Source organism: Neomonachus schauinslandi, chromosome 13 (genome assembly GCF_002201575.2).
Source record: "Neomonachus schauinslandi chromosome 13, ASM220157v2, whole genome shotgun sequence".
Classification (NCBI taxonomy): Eukaryota; Metazoa; Chordata; class Mammalia; order Carnivora; family Phocidae; genus Neomonachus; species Neomonachus schauinslandi.
This window is the reverse complement of record NC_058415.1, coordinates 5,935,625-5,951,633: the sequence shown is the minus strand read 5'-3', so window position 1 is coordinate 5,951,633 and position 16,009 is coordinate 5,935,625. Positions and strand designations below refer to the sequence as shown.

The following is a 16,009-nucleotide window of genomic DNA, read 5'->3' as shown; positions in this document are numbered from 1 at the left end:
GTGGCTCAGATGGTTGAGCGTCTGCCTTCGGCTCAGGTCATGATCCCAGGGTCCTGGGATCGAGTCCCGCATTGGGCTCCCTGCTCCGCGGGAGGCCTGCTCCTCCCTCTGCCACTCTCTCTCTCTGTCTCTCATGAATAAATAAATAAAAATCTTTAAAAAAAGAAAATCATCTAAAACCAGAAAGTAAGCAGACAAGTACCAAGATAATTTTCACAAAGCCAGGAACCTTAAAAGCTGTTGAACATGTTCGACTCTTGACACTTAGTTTTTTTTTTTTTTTTTTAAAGATTTCATTTTTATTTATTTGAGACAGAGAGAATGAGAGAGAGAGAGCACATGAGAGGGGGGAGGGTCAGAGGCAGAAGCAGGCTCCCTGCCGAGCACGGAGCCCGATGCGGGACTCGATCCCGGGACTCCAGGATCATGACCTGAGCCGAAGGCAGTCGCCTAACCGACTGAGCCACCCAGGCGCCCCGACACTTAGTTTTAATAGTATACGTGACTCGAGAGGGAGGAACGTCAGGCTCATTGTTGCCACGAGTAAGTGATAGGTGATAGTAAGGGAAGCAGCAGCCATTAAACCCTGGCACAGATAATGAGAAAGAATGGTCCCATGCCATGTAGAGAGGGATTCCAAAACTACTGAATAATCCTTCGGAGGGGTTGTGTGTGGCGGCTCAGTGATGTTGCCATTGATCTAATAAACACTCTTGGTTAGCCATTCAATATGAGGGCGCTACTTGATTTGGCCATTCTGCTATTTATTACCAAGGTTTATGTGAAGTATTTCCTATTGCATCCCTGAATTGACTGTAATTCTGACACATACCTGAAGGATAGGGGAATCGAGGATGAGGTGAGGTGTAAGGTAAGAGGAGGTGAGCGTTTGGATCACTTCAGACATGCCCTGTGTAGAAAGGTATATACGTCCCATAGTTGTCCACCTTGGAAAGGGCCATCAGTCATTTAAAAATGTCTGTTGGTTCTCTTGAGAATTTGTTTTTATTTTTTCTCCCTAAGATTCTTTTGCTCTTCTCTCTCAACTCCCACTTCCCCAACACAAGTTACCTTGGTTAAACTCGTTTATCTAATTGGTATCTCTGCTATAATGGAATTTAAGTTTGTTTTTCATTTGAGAAGCTTAAGGATTAATGCCTGATTTATAAGTTTGATTATGTTTACTTTATCTGATTGGGTATATATGAGTCACAAAGTGGAGGAGAATTCAGTATCTTTCTCTTTAATCCTGTGTATTTGCTATTTTTTTTAGGGGAAGTCCACAAATGAAGGGGACACCCCATTTTAAGGAAGAACAGTGTGCTCCAGCATTAAATTTAGAAATGAGGAAACTACTGGATTTGCAAGCACCCATCATGAGGTATAGTACTTTGGTTAAATTTAGCATTTTGTGGTGACAACATATAATATAGGTGGTTAATCACATGGCCAGTAGGAAAGTGGATTTCATTTTTTTTCACAGAGGATAATTTTTTTTAGCTTTAAATGCTTGATTCTTAGATGGTACATTATTATACTTCAGTTATTTAATAAAGCCTATAAATTGAGTATACCAACCGTAATTTTATTCAGAAATTTATAGTTTTTGGTAAGATCTGAAATTGTTTAAATGATACAACATAGTGCATGTTACTTGAAATGATACTGATAAAAATCATGCAAATTGAGGAAAAGAGAAAGTGTCTTTGTTTCCAAAACCTTCAAAGATTTTGGGAAATAATGTGAATACTTGGAATAAAGTTAAACTTTCTGATCTCAGCATGAATAAATGTTTTGTGGTAAGAAGGCCAGCAATACCAAAATACAAAAAATTACTTTATATCCATTGGTAGAAAAAATGTGTATGTGTTATTCGCTTTATTTCTTTTTTCTTTTTTTTAAAAGATTTTATTTACTTATTTGACAGAGAGAGACACAGCGAGAGAGGGAACATAAGCAGGGGGAGTGGGAGAGGGAGAAGCAGGCTTCCCGCTGAGCAGGGAGCCTGATGTGGGGCTCGATCCCAGGACCCTGGGATCATGACCTGAGCCGAAGGCAGACGCTTAATGACTGAGACACCCAGGCGCCCCTGGCTTTATTTCCTTAATTGCTTTGCATTTGACATTTTAGTTGTCTATGATGTGTGGGTCTTGTTAAAAGTGTATTTTTTAACTTAAAGTTTTTTACTACCGTATTTTTTTCTTTTTTAACAATTCTTTTTAACTGAATCCAGAGTTAAAATTGGACCTCCAAGAACCTTTTGCTGTTTTTGTGCCCGGTCATATATAATCACGAAATTACAATGGTAATATTCCAGCCTTCTATGCATCAAAATGGCCAATATTTCTTATATTTATTGATAACACTTGCTTTTAAAAAACGATAAATACTAGCAAAAGAGGTAGTCTAATTCAAAATTCATTTTGTTAGGAGTCATTAAAATATTCCTGTCAAAATATCTGCAAATTCTTATGAAAGGAAACATTGATATATTAGATTATATAAAAGTTAAAAAAAGAAACTGGGAAAAAAACACCATAAGTATGATCAAAAGACAATACAAACTATGAAAACAAGGAAGTATACTTCCAGTGAGTATCACAAAAGGCCAATTTTCACAACACAAAGATTTCCTATAGCGAGAAAAAGACAATAGAACAAATGGACACAGAATATAAACAGTTTTCATTTTCTATATTCCAGTTAATACATTACATAATAGATCTCTATTAGGAGATTAAATGACTTCTACATATGAACAGTTAGGTAACATACTGTTGGGGAGGAGATCAGGATGAGGAGAACTTTATACATTGGTGGTGGGAGTGTAAATTTATACAGTGTCTCTGGAAATTGATTAAGCAAGGTCTGTCAAAGTTGCATAAGCCCATGGTCTTTGTCCAGCATTTCTTCTTCTAGGAATTAATCCTACAAATAATTAAAATGACATGCTAATAGGGTTTTTCATTGTTTACAATAATAAAAGATCAGAAACTACCTAAATGTCAATCAGTAGGGAGCTGTTTAAATAAATTTTCTTAACTTCTACACAATGGGAAGAGCATGCATCTGTAGAAAAAAAATGAGGGTACTTTTTTTTTTTTTTAGGGGGGTGGAGGGGCAGAGGGAGAGGTAGAGAGAGATTCTTAAGCAGGCTCCATGCCCAGTGCAGACCCCCCTGTGGGGCTTGATCTAATGAACCACATTAAGATCATGACCTGAGCCAAAATCAAGAGTTAGATGCCAACCGACTGAGCTACCCAGGGGCCCAAAACTTCCCAAATATGTTGTCAGGTGAGAAAAGCAAATGTACTCTATATAATAATGCTGACAGTCCTTTTTAAAAGGGAGCTGGTAGTGTTAGAATATGTATTGTTCTGGGCGCCTGGGTGGCTCAGTTGGTTAGGCGACCACCTATGGCTCCGGTCATGATCCCAGGGCCCTGGGATCGAGTTCCGCATCGGGACCCTGCTCTGCGGGGAGTCTGCATCTCCCTCTGCCTGCCACTCCCCCTGCTTGTGCGTGCTCTCTCTGTCTCTCTCTCTCTGTCAAATAAATAAAATCTTAAAAAAAGAATATGTATTGTTCTGGAAAAATGTATAAGAAACGGCATGAGAACTAAGTGGCTAGGCCACAGGTTTGGGGAAAAAGACTTTTTACTTTTGTGGTCTTATTAAATATTGAATTATATGGATGTAGTATATGAATATATTGAACTGTATGAATGTAATACCCATGTTTTTGAATTCTGATTCACAGTTCTAATAAAAGCCTTTTTTCACCATTTCTTTTGTTAGAATACAGTACAAATACTGGTGCATATCAAAACTGTATGCAAGTGGTTGGCTCTTGTCTTGCCTTGTTTAGTCCATCTTTTTATGTATTTTTTTTTTTTTTAAGATTTTATTTATTTGACAGAGACAGACACAGTGAGAGAGGGAACACAAGCAGGGGGACTGGGAGAGGGAGAAGCAGGCTTCCCGCTGAGCAGGGAGCCCGATGTGGGACTTGATCCCAGGACCCTGGGATCATGACTTGAGCCGAAGGCAGACGTTTAACGACTGAGCCACTCAGGCGCCCCTTATGTATTCTCTTCAAAGAAAAAGAATGTTATTTGCTTCAGTGTGATCAGGGTTACAGAGGATTGAGTTCGAGTTACGATCGCTTTGGTCGGGAGGTTACTCTTTACCTCAGGTGCAATTTCAGCACAGATTCAAGAGTGTAACTTGGTACATAAGGAATGTGGAATGTCTGTGGACGCACTGCGCAAGCATGGCTTTCTACCTCTACCCACTGACAAGCTGTCGGGCTCATGGGGCTGGGATAGAAAAAGAGGCTTTAAAAAAGAAATCCTGACATCTTGTACAAATGTGGGTTTGTTTGTTTTAGTCAGGTGCTAGTTTTTAATATACAAGTTTAGGTGACTGGTTTTTCTCAGAACTTGAGAAAAATAATTGCATTTTAGAGCGGTATTATTATTAGCACCTGTAATGCGTACTTGTCGGAAATGTAATTGGAGATAAGCTGTGTGATCTTGCACTGAGGGAGAAGACATGATATTTGGACTTTATAACCAACTATTTTCCTGCCCACAACCAAAGATATAAGTCATATGGAATGACTACAGATAATGGTTAAACTGTTGGTTGTAGACATAATACGGCAAGACTTTTGCCATCTTTTAGGTTTTGCTTGAAGAAAGAATAGGATTAATGGTAAGCATCCAACATTTGTGATTATTTGAGGATTGAGAATGTTTAAAAGGTGAGAAGTACTAATATAATTTATAATTAAAACTCAGTCTATTTCTTTAATACTACATAATAAATACTAATAAATACCACAGTTTATTCCATATCTTCCTCCCCAGCACTTAGGAAAGCCCTATGTAGTATATAGTATTTAATATTTGTTAGGCCATTAAAATATATTTACATATTTGAGAATTGGTAATTACGAATTAGATATTTCCCATTAAGAATACTTGTGTTCCCTCTCTTGCTGTCTCTCTCTGTCAAATAAATAAATAAAAATCTTAAAAAAAAAATATTTGATTAATCAGAAATGCTAATCTGCTTTCAAGATCCTACTATTATGTTTCTAAGATCCTAAATTAAGGGGGGTGGGGAGGCACCTTTGGGATATCAGTTATCTGTTAAAAAGCCTACAAAATCAGTGATTGGAGAGGCTCTCTGAAGATATAACTCAGAGTATATTTATGTATATTTTGTGTATTTTTATACTCAGGGTTGATTTTCAAAATACTTAAAAACCAGTGCAGCATGAAAAGGAATGTGATAGCAGTTATTGGTACAGAATCCTGATATCCCCTTATGCCAAGTGTTAATCCTTTAGTTGTTAGATCTTTGTGACACTGGCAGTCAGAGGGCACATATTTGCGTGGCATGGACTGAGGCCTGTTTGCTAACTTTATGGAAATACTCAGTATTTTAACAACTCATATCAGCCTTTGTTTTAATGAGTTTGTTTACTTTCAGTTGAATGAGGGGGATTTTATCTTTTCCTGTGGATTCTTTATCATGTTTATCATAGTTACTTTAAAGTCATTATCTTTTAATTCCAACATCAAGATTGACGGAGCCTGTTTATGTGGATAGATTTTTCTCTTGACTCTGGGTCACGTTTTCCTGTTTCCTCACACATCTGGTCATTTTTTGTCATAGCACTGTAGATGACAGTGTAGAGACTCTGAATTCTATTAACTTCGTCAGAAGAGTACTGAGTTTTGCCTAGTAGGCAGTTAAATTACTGCAGGGTGACCTTGATCTTGTTCCTGTCATATGCAGTGATTCTTCTACGGAATTAGGAACAGGAGAGAAGGAGGATATAGTTGGAGAAAACCTAGGCTGACTCCTGCTGACTGAAGATCCCTGGTAAACCAGGGACTGTTCCAGTAAATTGCTTCTCTTGACATGTAGCAGCAGATATAAAACATAATTTTTTTTTATATTCTGTTCACTGATTGCTACATATAAATTTTACACTAAAATGTAAATTTGAAGGGGAAGAATAATACTTCAGAGGTGAACCTTCCGTAAACTCAATTGATTACAAATACTCTGAAGTTTAAGAAATGGAGCTGGGTAAGGGGACGTATTATTCTGTTGTTTTTAATATTTTTATAGTAGGGAAGAAAACACAGTTCTTCATTGTCTGAACTCCTTGGGGAATGAGTCATTGAACTCAGCTTATAAAGGATTGAAGGTTTACTTTAAGAATTAAAACATTACAATCCCCCCCCCGCCATTATGGATTAAAATATTTCTGAAATATACTCTTCTAACTATGAAAGAAAACTTAGTAGTGTATAATAGAGAGTATATATTATAGACACCACATTTTTCATTCTTCTTTGTATTCTTTATAGCATTTGATGATTTCTTAAATATTTTAAAGATTTTATTTATTTGAGAGAGAGAGCTCAAGTGGGGTGGGGGCAGAGGGAGAAGCAGACTCCCCACTGAGCAGGGAGCCCAACGCAGGGCTTGATCTCAGGACCCTGGGATCACGACCTGAGCCGAAGGCAGACGCTTAACTGACTGAGCCGCCATCCAGGCACCCCTAGCATTTGATACTCTTGAGTACTCTTAAATCCATCTTACTCCCTTGGTTGTCTTGATAGAGCAGTTTCCACTGGTTCCCCTGGTTCTCCTTTTCTTTCTCGGTGTGGGTACCTTTGCACTGTCATTCATAGATTCCCCTTTCCTCTTGCCCTTTGTCCCTTCTGCTGCCTCCCACAAGCGTTTAGTGCCAGATATAACTAGCACTGCCTTAGGACCTGGGCACATAAGAGTAAGCAAAGTGAGCATTTATTTGCCATTAGGTAAGTATATGTTAAATCTCTTTGTAAATAGGTTAAGTGCTGTGATCATACTCCATAATTACTTCTCAGGTCAACTGAGCCATCTTCTGAAGGGAGAAACTATTTTTTTTAACCTCGAAATCTCAAAAATCATTTGTTAATTTTAATGCAGAGCATATTACCTGTCGTAGAGCATGGGCTTTATAAATGCTTGTGTGAATGAACAATGTGAGGCTCAGTGATACTCTAGAAATACTGGGGTCTAGAACTGTGCATGCTAATAAAGTAGCCTCTAGTCAAATGAAGTTCCTTAAATTTAAATTAGTTAAAAGTAAACAAAGTTAAAAATTCAGTTCTTTTGGGGCGCCTTGGTGGCTCAGTCATTAAGCGTCTGCCTTCGGCTCAGGTCATGATCCCAGGGTCCTAGGATCGAGCCCCATATCGGGCTCCCTGCTCGGCAGGGAGCCTGCTTCTCCCTCTCCCACTCCCCCTGCTTGTGTTCCCTCTCTCGCTGTCTCTCTCTCTGTCAAGTAAATAAATAAAATCTTAAGGAAAAAAAAAAGAGAATTCAGTTCTTTTGTCACAGTAGCCATGTTTCAGGTGTACAGCCCCCACGTATGGTTGCTGGTTACCGTGTTTGATAATATAGATACAGGCATTTCCATCACTGCAGAAGGTTCTGTTGGCCAGGGCTAGAGGATTATTACCTCTGCTTTATGGCTCCAGATTGTCAGCCTCTCATAAGTTGTTCTTTTTATGGGTTCTTTGCCTTTTTCCTTTCTTGTCAGCTTTCATTTATCCTTCCATCTTCGAATTTGCTGTTTCAGTGTTTCTAGTTTTTAGAAAACTGGTTGATCAAGTTTGTGACAATGGCTGCCCATAGTCTTTTATTTTTTCCAGAATTTCTGATTCTAGATTAAATTATACTTATATAAACCTACTAGATAGCTAAGTTGTAGATGACAGTTTTGTAAGTCGGTTCATGATCCTCTCTCTATGAATATTCTCCAGAGCAATTATATTCATACTCATTGCTTTCCCAGTATGCTCTCTTAACAGGTAATTGGTTCTAAATTGCTTATTTCCTTACAGTTTGCAGTCCGTGCTCGAAGATCTCCTCGTTGCTACTTCTGACGGACTTCTTCATCTTATTCACTGGGAAGGAATGACAAATGGAAGGAAAGCTATTAATCTTTGCACAGTACCTTTTTCAGTAGATCTGCAGTCTTCTAGAGGTAGTTATACCTTCTGCATGGGGTAGAACCAGATGTTTGATATTTGATATAATCTTAGGTATTTGCTATGGGTGAACATTGATTCTTCTACTTGGGAATTAATTATACAAAGGGAGTGTGTGTGTGTGTGTGTAGGAAGGAATGATTTAATTGTTCTTAGGTCATTATTTTTGCCCTATTAACTGTCCTTACAGGATTTGCAAACAAAAATGTGATGGCATTATTTACTATATTTATATTCATATTTCATGTACTTATGTTTTCATCAGCAGGTTCATTCCTGGGTTTTGTAGATGTGCACATCAGAGACATGGAATACTGTGCCACACTTGATGGGTTTGCTGTTGTGTTTAATGATGGTAAAATTGGATTTATTACACCAGTGTCAAGTAGATTTACTGCAGAGGTAAGACTTTTACTATGGAATGTTTATTTTCTTTATTTTACATTTATTAATTTTAGTTTTTGTTGTTAAATCCCTCCCCTGCTTTCCTTACTTAAGATTTTAGGGTTATTGTTAACTAATTTTTAAAATCAAAGTAATATATATAATACTTAAAAATAATTAGACAATTCTATTAGATATGTTGAAGAGAAATGATAGTTCCCTGCCCTGTTTCCTGCTGTCTTCACACCCAGTTTCCATTCTCAGAGGCATCCACTTTGTTTTTCTTTACTGGTTATTTTGTTATTTATCTTCAGTACTCTCCATGTTTTCTTTAATTTTTGTTTTTATTAACATATAATGTATTATTTGTTTCAGGGGTACAGGTCTGTGATTCATCGGTCTTCCACAATTCCCTCCCCAATGTCCATCACCCAGTCACCCCATCCCTCCCACCCCCCTCCACTCCAGCAACCCTCACTCTGTTTCCTGAGATTAAGAGTCTTGTATGGTTTGTCTCCCTCTCGGGTTTAGTCTTGTTTAATTTTTCCCTCCCTTCCCCTCTGATCCTCAGTTTTTAGGCTTTTTATTGACTTCCCGCTGCGGGAAGAGACCATTTCCTTCCCTGTTGCTACCACACTCTTATATTCTTCCCATCTTCCTAGTACAGCTTTTCATAGTTAATGGTTAATTAATATATGATTAGTTAATATATGAATTTGGTTTCAGTGACAGAGACCCAAAGTTAAAATTTGGATTCACTGAAAGCTGTGTGGATTTTGGTGGGTTTGATTGACCCTAATCTTCACCATAGGGTGAGCTAACTAGATTATTTCCTTCTGTATCCAGTGCTCATTGGAAGAGAGTCCTGCAGTTCTTTCCAGAGGATATATACCTGGCTGGCCCAGTATTCTGGGTTTTCAATTATGGACATGTTAAATTTTAGAGGGTCTGAATTCACTTATCTATGTTCTCAGTGTGGTCCAGAGACCACCAGGTTTTTTTATTCTGTTTTTCTCCAAAGAAAAATCTCCAGTTTTCTGTTGGAGTGAAGGTGGGGTATTTTTTAGCTGCTCAGATTGGGAAGCTATTATGGGCACAGCCAGCTGATGTTTAAATAGGCTTTAAAAGACTAAAAGTCCTACTCTTTTTAGTCCAGCCTTTCTGAGAAATCTATATCCTCAAGCCTTTTGTGTACCCTACAATGTAAATTTAGCTGTTTCTCAACATTCTTTAATGCAGGTTAAAGATTCTACTCATCCATATGCTACCTAGCTTTTACAATTTTCTGATACTACCTCCTGTCCCATTCGTTGTCCTTGTCAGTTTATGCTGTTGAAAAAATCTGTTAGAACAGTTGGGGCTTTAAGAGTCAGAGAAGCTAAATATTCATATTCAGTCTACTGTCTTTACCTGGAAAAGATTTTTTTTTTTTTTTTAAATTTTATTTATTTGAGGGGCGCCTGGGTGGCTCAGTCATTAGGCGTCTGTCTTCGGCTCAGGTCATGGTTCCAGGGTCCTGGGATCGAGCCCCACATCGGGCTCCCTGCTCAGCGGGAAGCCTGCTTCTCCCTCTCCTACTCCCCCTGCTTGTGTTCCCTCTCTCGCTGTGTCTCTCTCTCTCTGTCAAAATGAATAAATAAAATCTTTTAAAAAAAAAAAAGTTAAATTTTATTTGAGAGAGAAAGAGACAAGCGGGGGAAGAGGCAGAGGGAAAGGGAATCCCAAGACCCCTAGATCATGACCTGAGCTGAGGGCAGACGCTTAACCAACTGAGCCACCCAGGCGCCCCAGATTTTAAATTTTTAAGGGCATATTGTTTTCTACATAGTGTCAGCTTTAATATTCCTAAAACTGTTTTTCATTATCATCTTTATTCACAGAGTATTAAATAGTACATTTGTGGTAACATGTCAATATATAAGAATATAAATAAGCTTTTGAGGAATTTAATTTTTTACAAGGTATATTTGTAATTATGTTTGGGATTTAAATGTTTTTATTGAAAACAAAAATCCGAGAGCTGAAAAAAGTGATTCATTTATGAGTATCAGCTTTTGTAGTTTTTTAAAAAAGATTTTATTTGTCAGAGAGAGTGCGCACGAACAGGGGTAGCTGCAGTTGGAGGGAGAAGCAGGCTCCCTGCTGAGCAAGAAGGCCAATACAGAACTCCATCCCAGGTCCCTGGGATCATGACCTAAGCCGAAGGCAATCACTTAACTGACTGAGCCACCCAGGCACCCCTTAGCTTTTATCATTTTTTATTAGTATTTGGTTAAAGAAAATTTTCCAGTAAATTAAGAATCTAAAAAATAATGAAAAGCAGATGAACATTATTAAATAAGTTAGAAAATACAAATTAGGAGAATACATATGTATACTACTGGTAATTGGGAAATAAACTAATGACATATTTATATTAGACATTATTTAAGTGCTTTGTAAAAATTGTGTCTGGCATTTTTGATGCATTTAACAGATGTATTAAAATATGTCAGATTATGCCACTCCTCTTCTCAGAACCATCTAGTAGCACTAGATAATTAGGACAAAACCTACTTAAGACAACTAAAAAAGCTGGAGAAAAAAAATTTTAAATGTGCCTGAAGGCTCTGGACAGTTAACAAGACCGCAAAGAATCACCAGGCAAGGGAGGCGGAGGCCCAGTGAGCTAAGCCCAGTATGTGAGGCTACAGTGAGCACGAACAGCAGGGCTGTATGTGGTGACTTGGATGGGTCTCACAAATGTGCTGAGTGAAAGCACCTAGACACAAAAGAATATGTGCTATGATTTTATTTTATGTAAAATTAAAAATAAAAACATAGGCCATTCTAAATTAGAGTTTATAGGGATGCATGTTCTTGGTCTAAAGGAAAAGAAGGAAGTGATTACCAATTTAGTCTAGATATTGGTTACTTCTGTGGTAGGGTGAGGGTATATTGATCAGGAGGGACACTGTTGGGGGGCTTTTAGATACTGATAATTCTTGGCCTGAGTACTAGCTAATTCCACACTTTGTGATATTATTGAGATTTACAATCTTGGTTTTTGTATTCTTCTCTAATGTATTATTCATAATGGAAAACTTTTTAAAAATTAAAGATACCCCAACAACTCCCTGTATATAAATTAGAGAAAAAGCCAAAGAAGTTTTTATAGTGGCTTTCAAAGCCCTATAAATTTGGCCTCCTTTTACATCTGTGACCTCATCTGCTACTCCTCCTCCTCCTTGCATCCTTGCTTTCCACTCCATCTGCATAGGCTTCTTTGATGTACTCAGAACATGCTTAAATGGTACTACAGTAGGGCCTCTGTACTTGTTACATCTCCTTGAGTACTTTCCCCAAAATGTACCTGCATGGGGGGAACTGTTTAATATTGTATCCTTCTCCCATACTCTCTGTTTCTTATCATTGCTTTATTATTTTTTTCTGTAGTATTTACCAATCTCAGTATACTGTACGATTTTTTTTTTTTAACTTGACCGCCTCCTAACAAATAGAAGGCAAGGATACAAGGCATGAATTTTGGTGTTTTTGAATATCTGCCACATTCTCAGCACCTAGAGCAGTGATGGGCGAATAGTGGGCACCTGGAAAATAGTTGTTACAGAAATCAGTTAATTTTAATCTAAGCAGTGGTCCAGGGAAATAATGCTCAGTGCTATCTTTACCACTTTTTTGTCATCTAAAATAGTTTGTAGTTTTATTATTAAAATTGAAAATTAAAATTCCTACAAAAAAGGAAGCAGATATGCCATGTTTAGATAATTGATTATATAGCTCATTTGGGAATTAAATAAAATCTATAGTATTTTAAACAGAGCTGTAATTGGATCTTGTAGTGTTTACTGTTGCAATCATCCAAAAATAGTTCTATATTGTAGTGTGTTGTGTTTTTGTGCTTATTAAACTAATAGTCATGATGACCTTTGCCTTAGAATTTATAATCTAAGACATCCTTGATTTGACAAATAAAAACATACAGTGGAGCTGAATCTATTCTGTTTTCTGTATTGAAAATAAAATAACATATAAGCTTAATAATTTCATTTATTGAATACTTGTTGAATGAAACTGTATGTTTATTGAAGGAGAATTATACTGATTACAGTATATTTGGACAGCACTTTTAAAACCATTATTTTTCTTTATTATAGCAGCTTCATGGAGTTTGGCCACAAGATGTTGTTGATGGAACTTGTGTAGCAGTAAATAACAAGTATCGACTCATGGCATTTGGTTGTGCAAGGTAATTGATAAGACTTTTTCATTTTAAGAGTCATCGTCAAAAATAATGAGCTTTGTTTTTAATATTTTTTTTAAATGTAAAGTGTTCTAAACATACTTGTAAACTTTTTCATGCCTATCATAATTTAGGAATCAGCCTTAATATAAAATCTGAAAGCATTTTATTAGATTGAAGCAAACAGATTTAAAGGGTAGATTTAGGATATTGAGTGTTTTAAAGGTAAGCTTTAAAGGTGAGCTTTTCTTCAGTGGTAGGAACTTGTAACTTGAGTTACATATTAAAAAGATTAAGTCAGCCTAAATTTAAGTTCCTTATATTTAAAAGAAGATCAGGAAGATATTTTTCTTTTTTTAAAAATAATCCTTTCTTCTGGCTAGTATCCAAAATCTGTAAAGAACTTTAATCAAACTTAGCAATCAAAAAATAAAAAATCCAGTTAAGAAATGGGCAGAAAACATGAATAGACATTTCACAAAGAACATATACAAATGGCTTACAGACACATGAAAAGATGCTCGACATCACTCATCATCAGGGAAATACAAATCAAAACCACAATGAGATACCACCTCACACCTGTCAGAACAGCACAGGGAACAGCAGGTGTTAGCGAGGACACACAGAAAGGGGAACCCTCTCGCACTGTTGGTGGGAATGCAAACTGGTGCAGCCACTCTGAAAACAGTACGGAGGTTCCTCAAAACGTTAAAAATAGAACTACCCTGTGATCCAGCGATTGTACTACTAGGTATTTATGTAAAGGATACAAAAATGCTGATTCGAAGGGGCACATGCACCCCAGTGTTTATAGCAGCAATGTCCACGATAGCCAAAACATGGCGAGAACCCAAATGTCCGTCGACTGATGAATGGATAAAGAAGATTTGGTATATATACAATGGGATATTACTCAGCCATCAGAAAGAATGAAATCTTACTATTTGCAATGACATGGATGGAGCTACAGTGTATTATGCTAAGTGAAATAAGTCGAAGAAAGACAAATACCGTATGAGGTCTTTTTTTTAAAAAAAAGGTTTTATTTATTTGAGAGAGAAAGAGCATAAGCAGGGGGAGGGGCAGACGGAAAGGGACAAGCAGACTCCCTGTTGAGCAGGCACAGGCTTGATCCCAGGACCCCGAGACCGTGACCTGACCCGAAGTCAGACACTTAACCGACAGAGCCACCCAGGTGCCCCAACAAATACCATGTGACTTCACTCATGTGGAATTTAAGAAACAAAACATGAACATCGGGGAGAAAAGGAAAAATAAGATAAAAATAGAGGGAGGCAAACCGTAAGAGATTCTTAACAGTAGGGAACAACCTGAGGGTTGCTGGAATGGAGATTGGTGGGGAGGATGGGCTAGACAGGTGATGGGCATTAAGGAGGGCACTTGTGATGAGCACTGGGTGTTGTATACAACTGATGAATCACTAAATTCTACCCCTGAAACTAATACTACACTATGTGTTAACTAAGTAGAATTTAAATAAAATCTTGAAAGAAAAAAATAATCCTTTTTAAGACATCAGTGTTGACATTGCCTTTGAATTTGTGGATGTGCCTTAATGAGCAAATTTAAAGCTCACACATAGGATCAATTTCTTGTTTTAATTCTGATAATGCAGGTTTTAGAAGTAAAAGTGAATACAGATTATTCATTCAACAAATATCTTTGTGTCTCCCATGCACCGGGCACAATTCTAAGCACTTGGGATATGTTAGAAAAGAATAAGATACCTGACTTTGTTGAGCTTATATTCTAGAGCAAGTAAAAAGATTATATTAGAATCTTAATAGTAATGCCTTACAATATGTATAGTGCTTTTTTAGCCTTCAAAATTCTCTTAAATATGAAATTTCATTTTGCCCTCAAAATGAGACTTAGTAGTTCTATAGAACATACGTCTAGTATTACCTCTAGCTACATCAAGTTCAGTATCACAGTATTTTGATTAGTGTAAATAATACACTATTGTTTACACTATTGTGTACAATAATACACAATATACAATAGTATAAATCATCACGTTCTTTACACTCAATCTGTGAAGTGATGAATCCAACACACTGCTTCTCAGGAGATAAATGTAGAAATAGAAGTAAATTTAGCTTAGTATAGGAAAGAAGGAAAAGTATTTTTTCATATTTATGGATTTGATTTGGTCACATTTTGTTTAGAATTTTTAAATCTATGTTTATTAGCACATTTTACCTATAATTTTTCTTTTTCTTACTCTGCTAATTAACCAAGGTTATGCTTGTGTCAGAAAGCAAATTGAAAAGCTGTTCCTCACTTTCTCTGTTTATCTTTGAGTGTGTGCTTGAATTTGTCAATGAAGCTATCTGAGACTAGAATTTTCTTTGTGGGAACTTTTGGATTACTGATTTAATTCAGTTTTAAAAGTAGATTTAAGGTTTAGATTTTCTCTTTTCCTAAGTCATTTTTTTAAATTTTATTATGTTATGTTAATCACCATACATTACATCATTAGTTTTTGATGTAGTGTTCCATGATTCATTGTTTGTGTATAACACCCAGTGCTCCATGCAGAACGTGCCCTCTTTAATACCCATCACCAGGCTAACCCATCTTCCTACCCCCCTCCCCTCTAGAACCCTCAGTTTGTTTCTCAGAGTCCATAGTCTCTCAAGGTTCGTCTCCCCCTCCAATTCCCCCCCCCTTCATTTTTCCCTTCCTGCTATATTCTTCTTCTTTTTCTTTTTTTTTTAACATATAATGTATTATTTGTTTCAGAGGTACAGATCTGTAATTCAACAGTCTTACACAATTCACAGCGCTCACCATAGCACATACCCTCCCCAATGTCTATCACCCAGCCACCCCATCCCTCCCACCCCCCACCACTCTAGCAACCCTCAGTTTGTTTCCTGAGATTAAGAATTCCTCATGTCAGGGCACCTGGGTGGCTCAGTTGGTTAAGCGACTGCCTTTGGCTCAGGTCATGATCCTGGAGTCCCGGGATCGAGTCCCACATGGGGCTCCCTGCTCAGCGGGGGTCTGCTTCTCCCTCTGACCCTCTTCCCTCTCGTGCTCTCTGTCTCTCATTCTCTCTCTCTCAAATAAATAAATAAAATCTTAAAAAAAAAAAAAAGAAAGAATTCCTCATGTCAGTGAGGTCATACGATACATGTCTTTCTCTGATTGACTTATTTCGCTCAGCATAACACCCTCCAGTTCCATCCACATCGTTGCAAGTGGCAAGATCTCATTCCTTTTGATGGCTGCATAATATTCCATTATATATATATATATATATATATATATATATATATATATATATATAT

At 37.3% G+C, this 16,009-nt stretch overlaps 1 protein-coding gene across 2 annotated transcripts in view; it reads left to right on the top strand.

The window, feature by feature from the left end:
• Positions 1 to 16,009, top strand: part of RIC1 (RIC1 homolog, RAB6A GEF complex partner 1) — a 165,887-nt gene that overhangs the window by 99,555 nt on the left and 50,323 nt on the right. For both annotated transcript variants that reach the window (XM_044920659.1, XM_021694471.2), the window contains exons 4-7: positions 1,274 to 1,381; positions 7,916 to 8,058; positions 8,328 to 8,464; positions 12,604 to 12,695. In XM_044920659.1, coding sequence (XP_044776594.1) covers positions 1,274 to 1,381; positions 7,916 to 8,058; positions 8,328 to 8,464; positions 12,604 to 12,695 — 480 coding nt within the window. The remainder of the gene's footprint in view (positions 1 to 1,273; positions 1,382 to 7,915; positions 8,059 to 8,327; positions 8,465 to 12,603; positions 12,696 to 16,009) is intronic.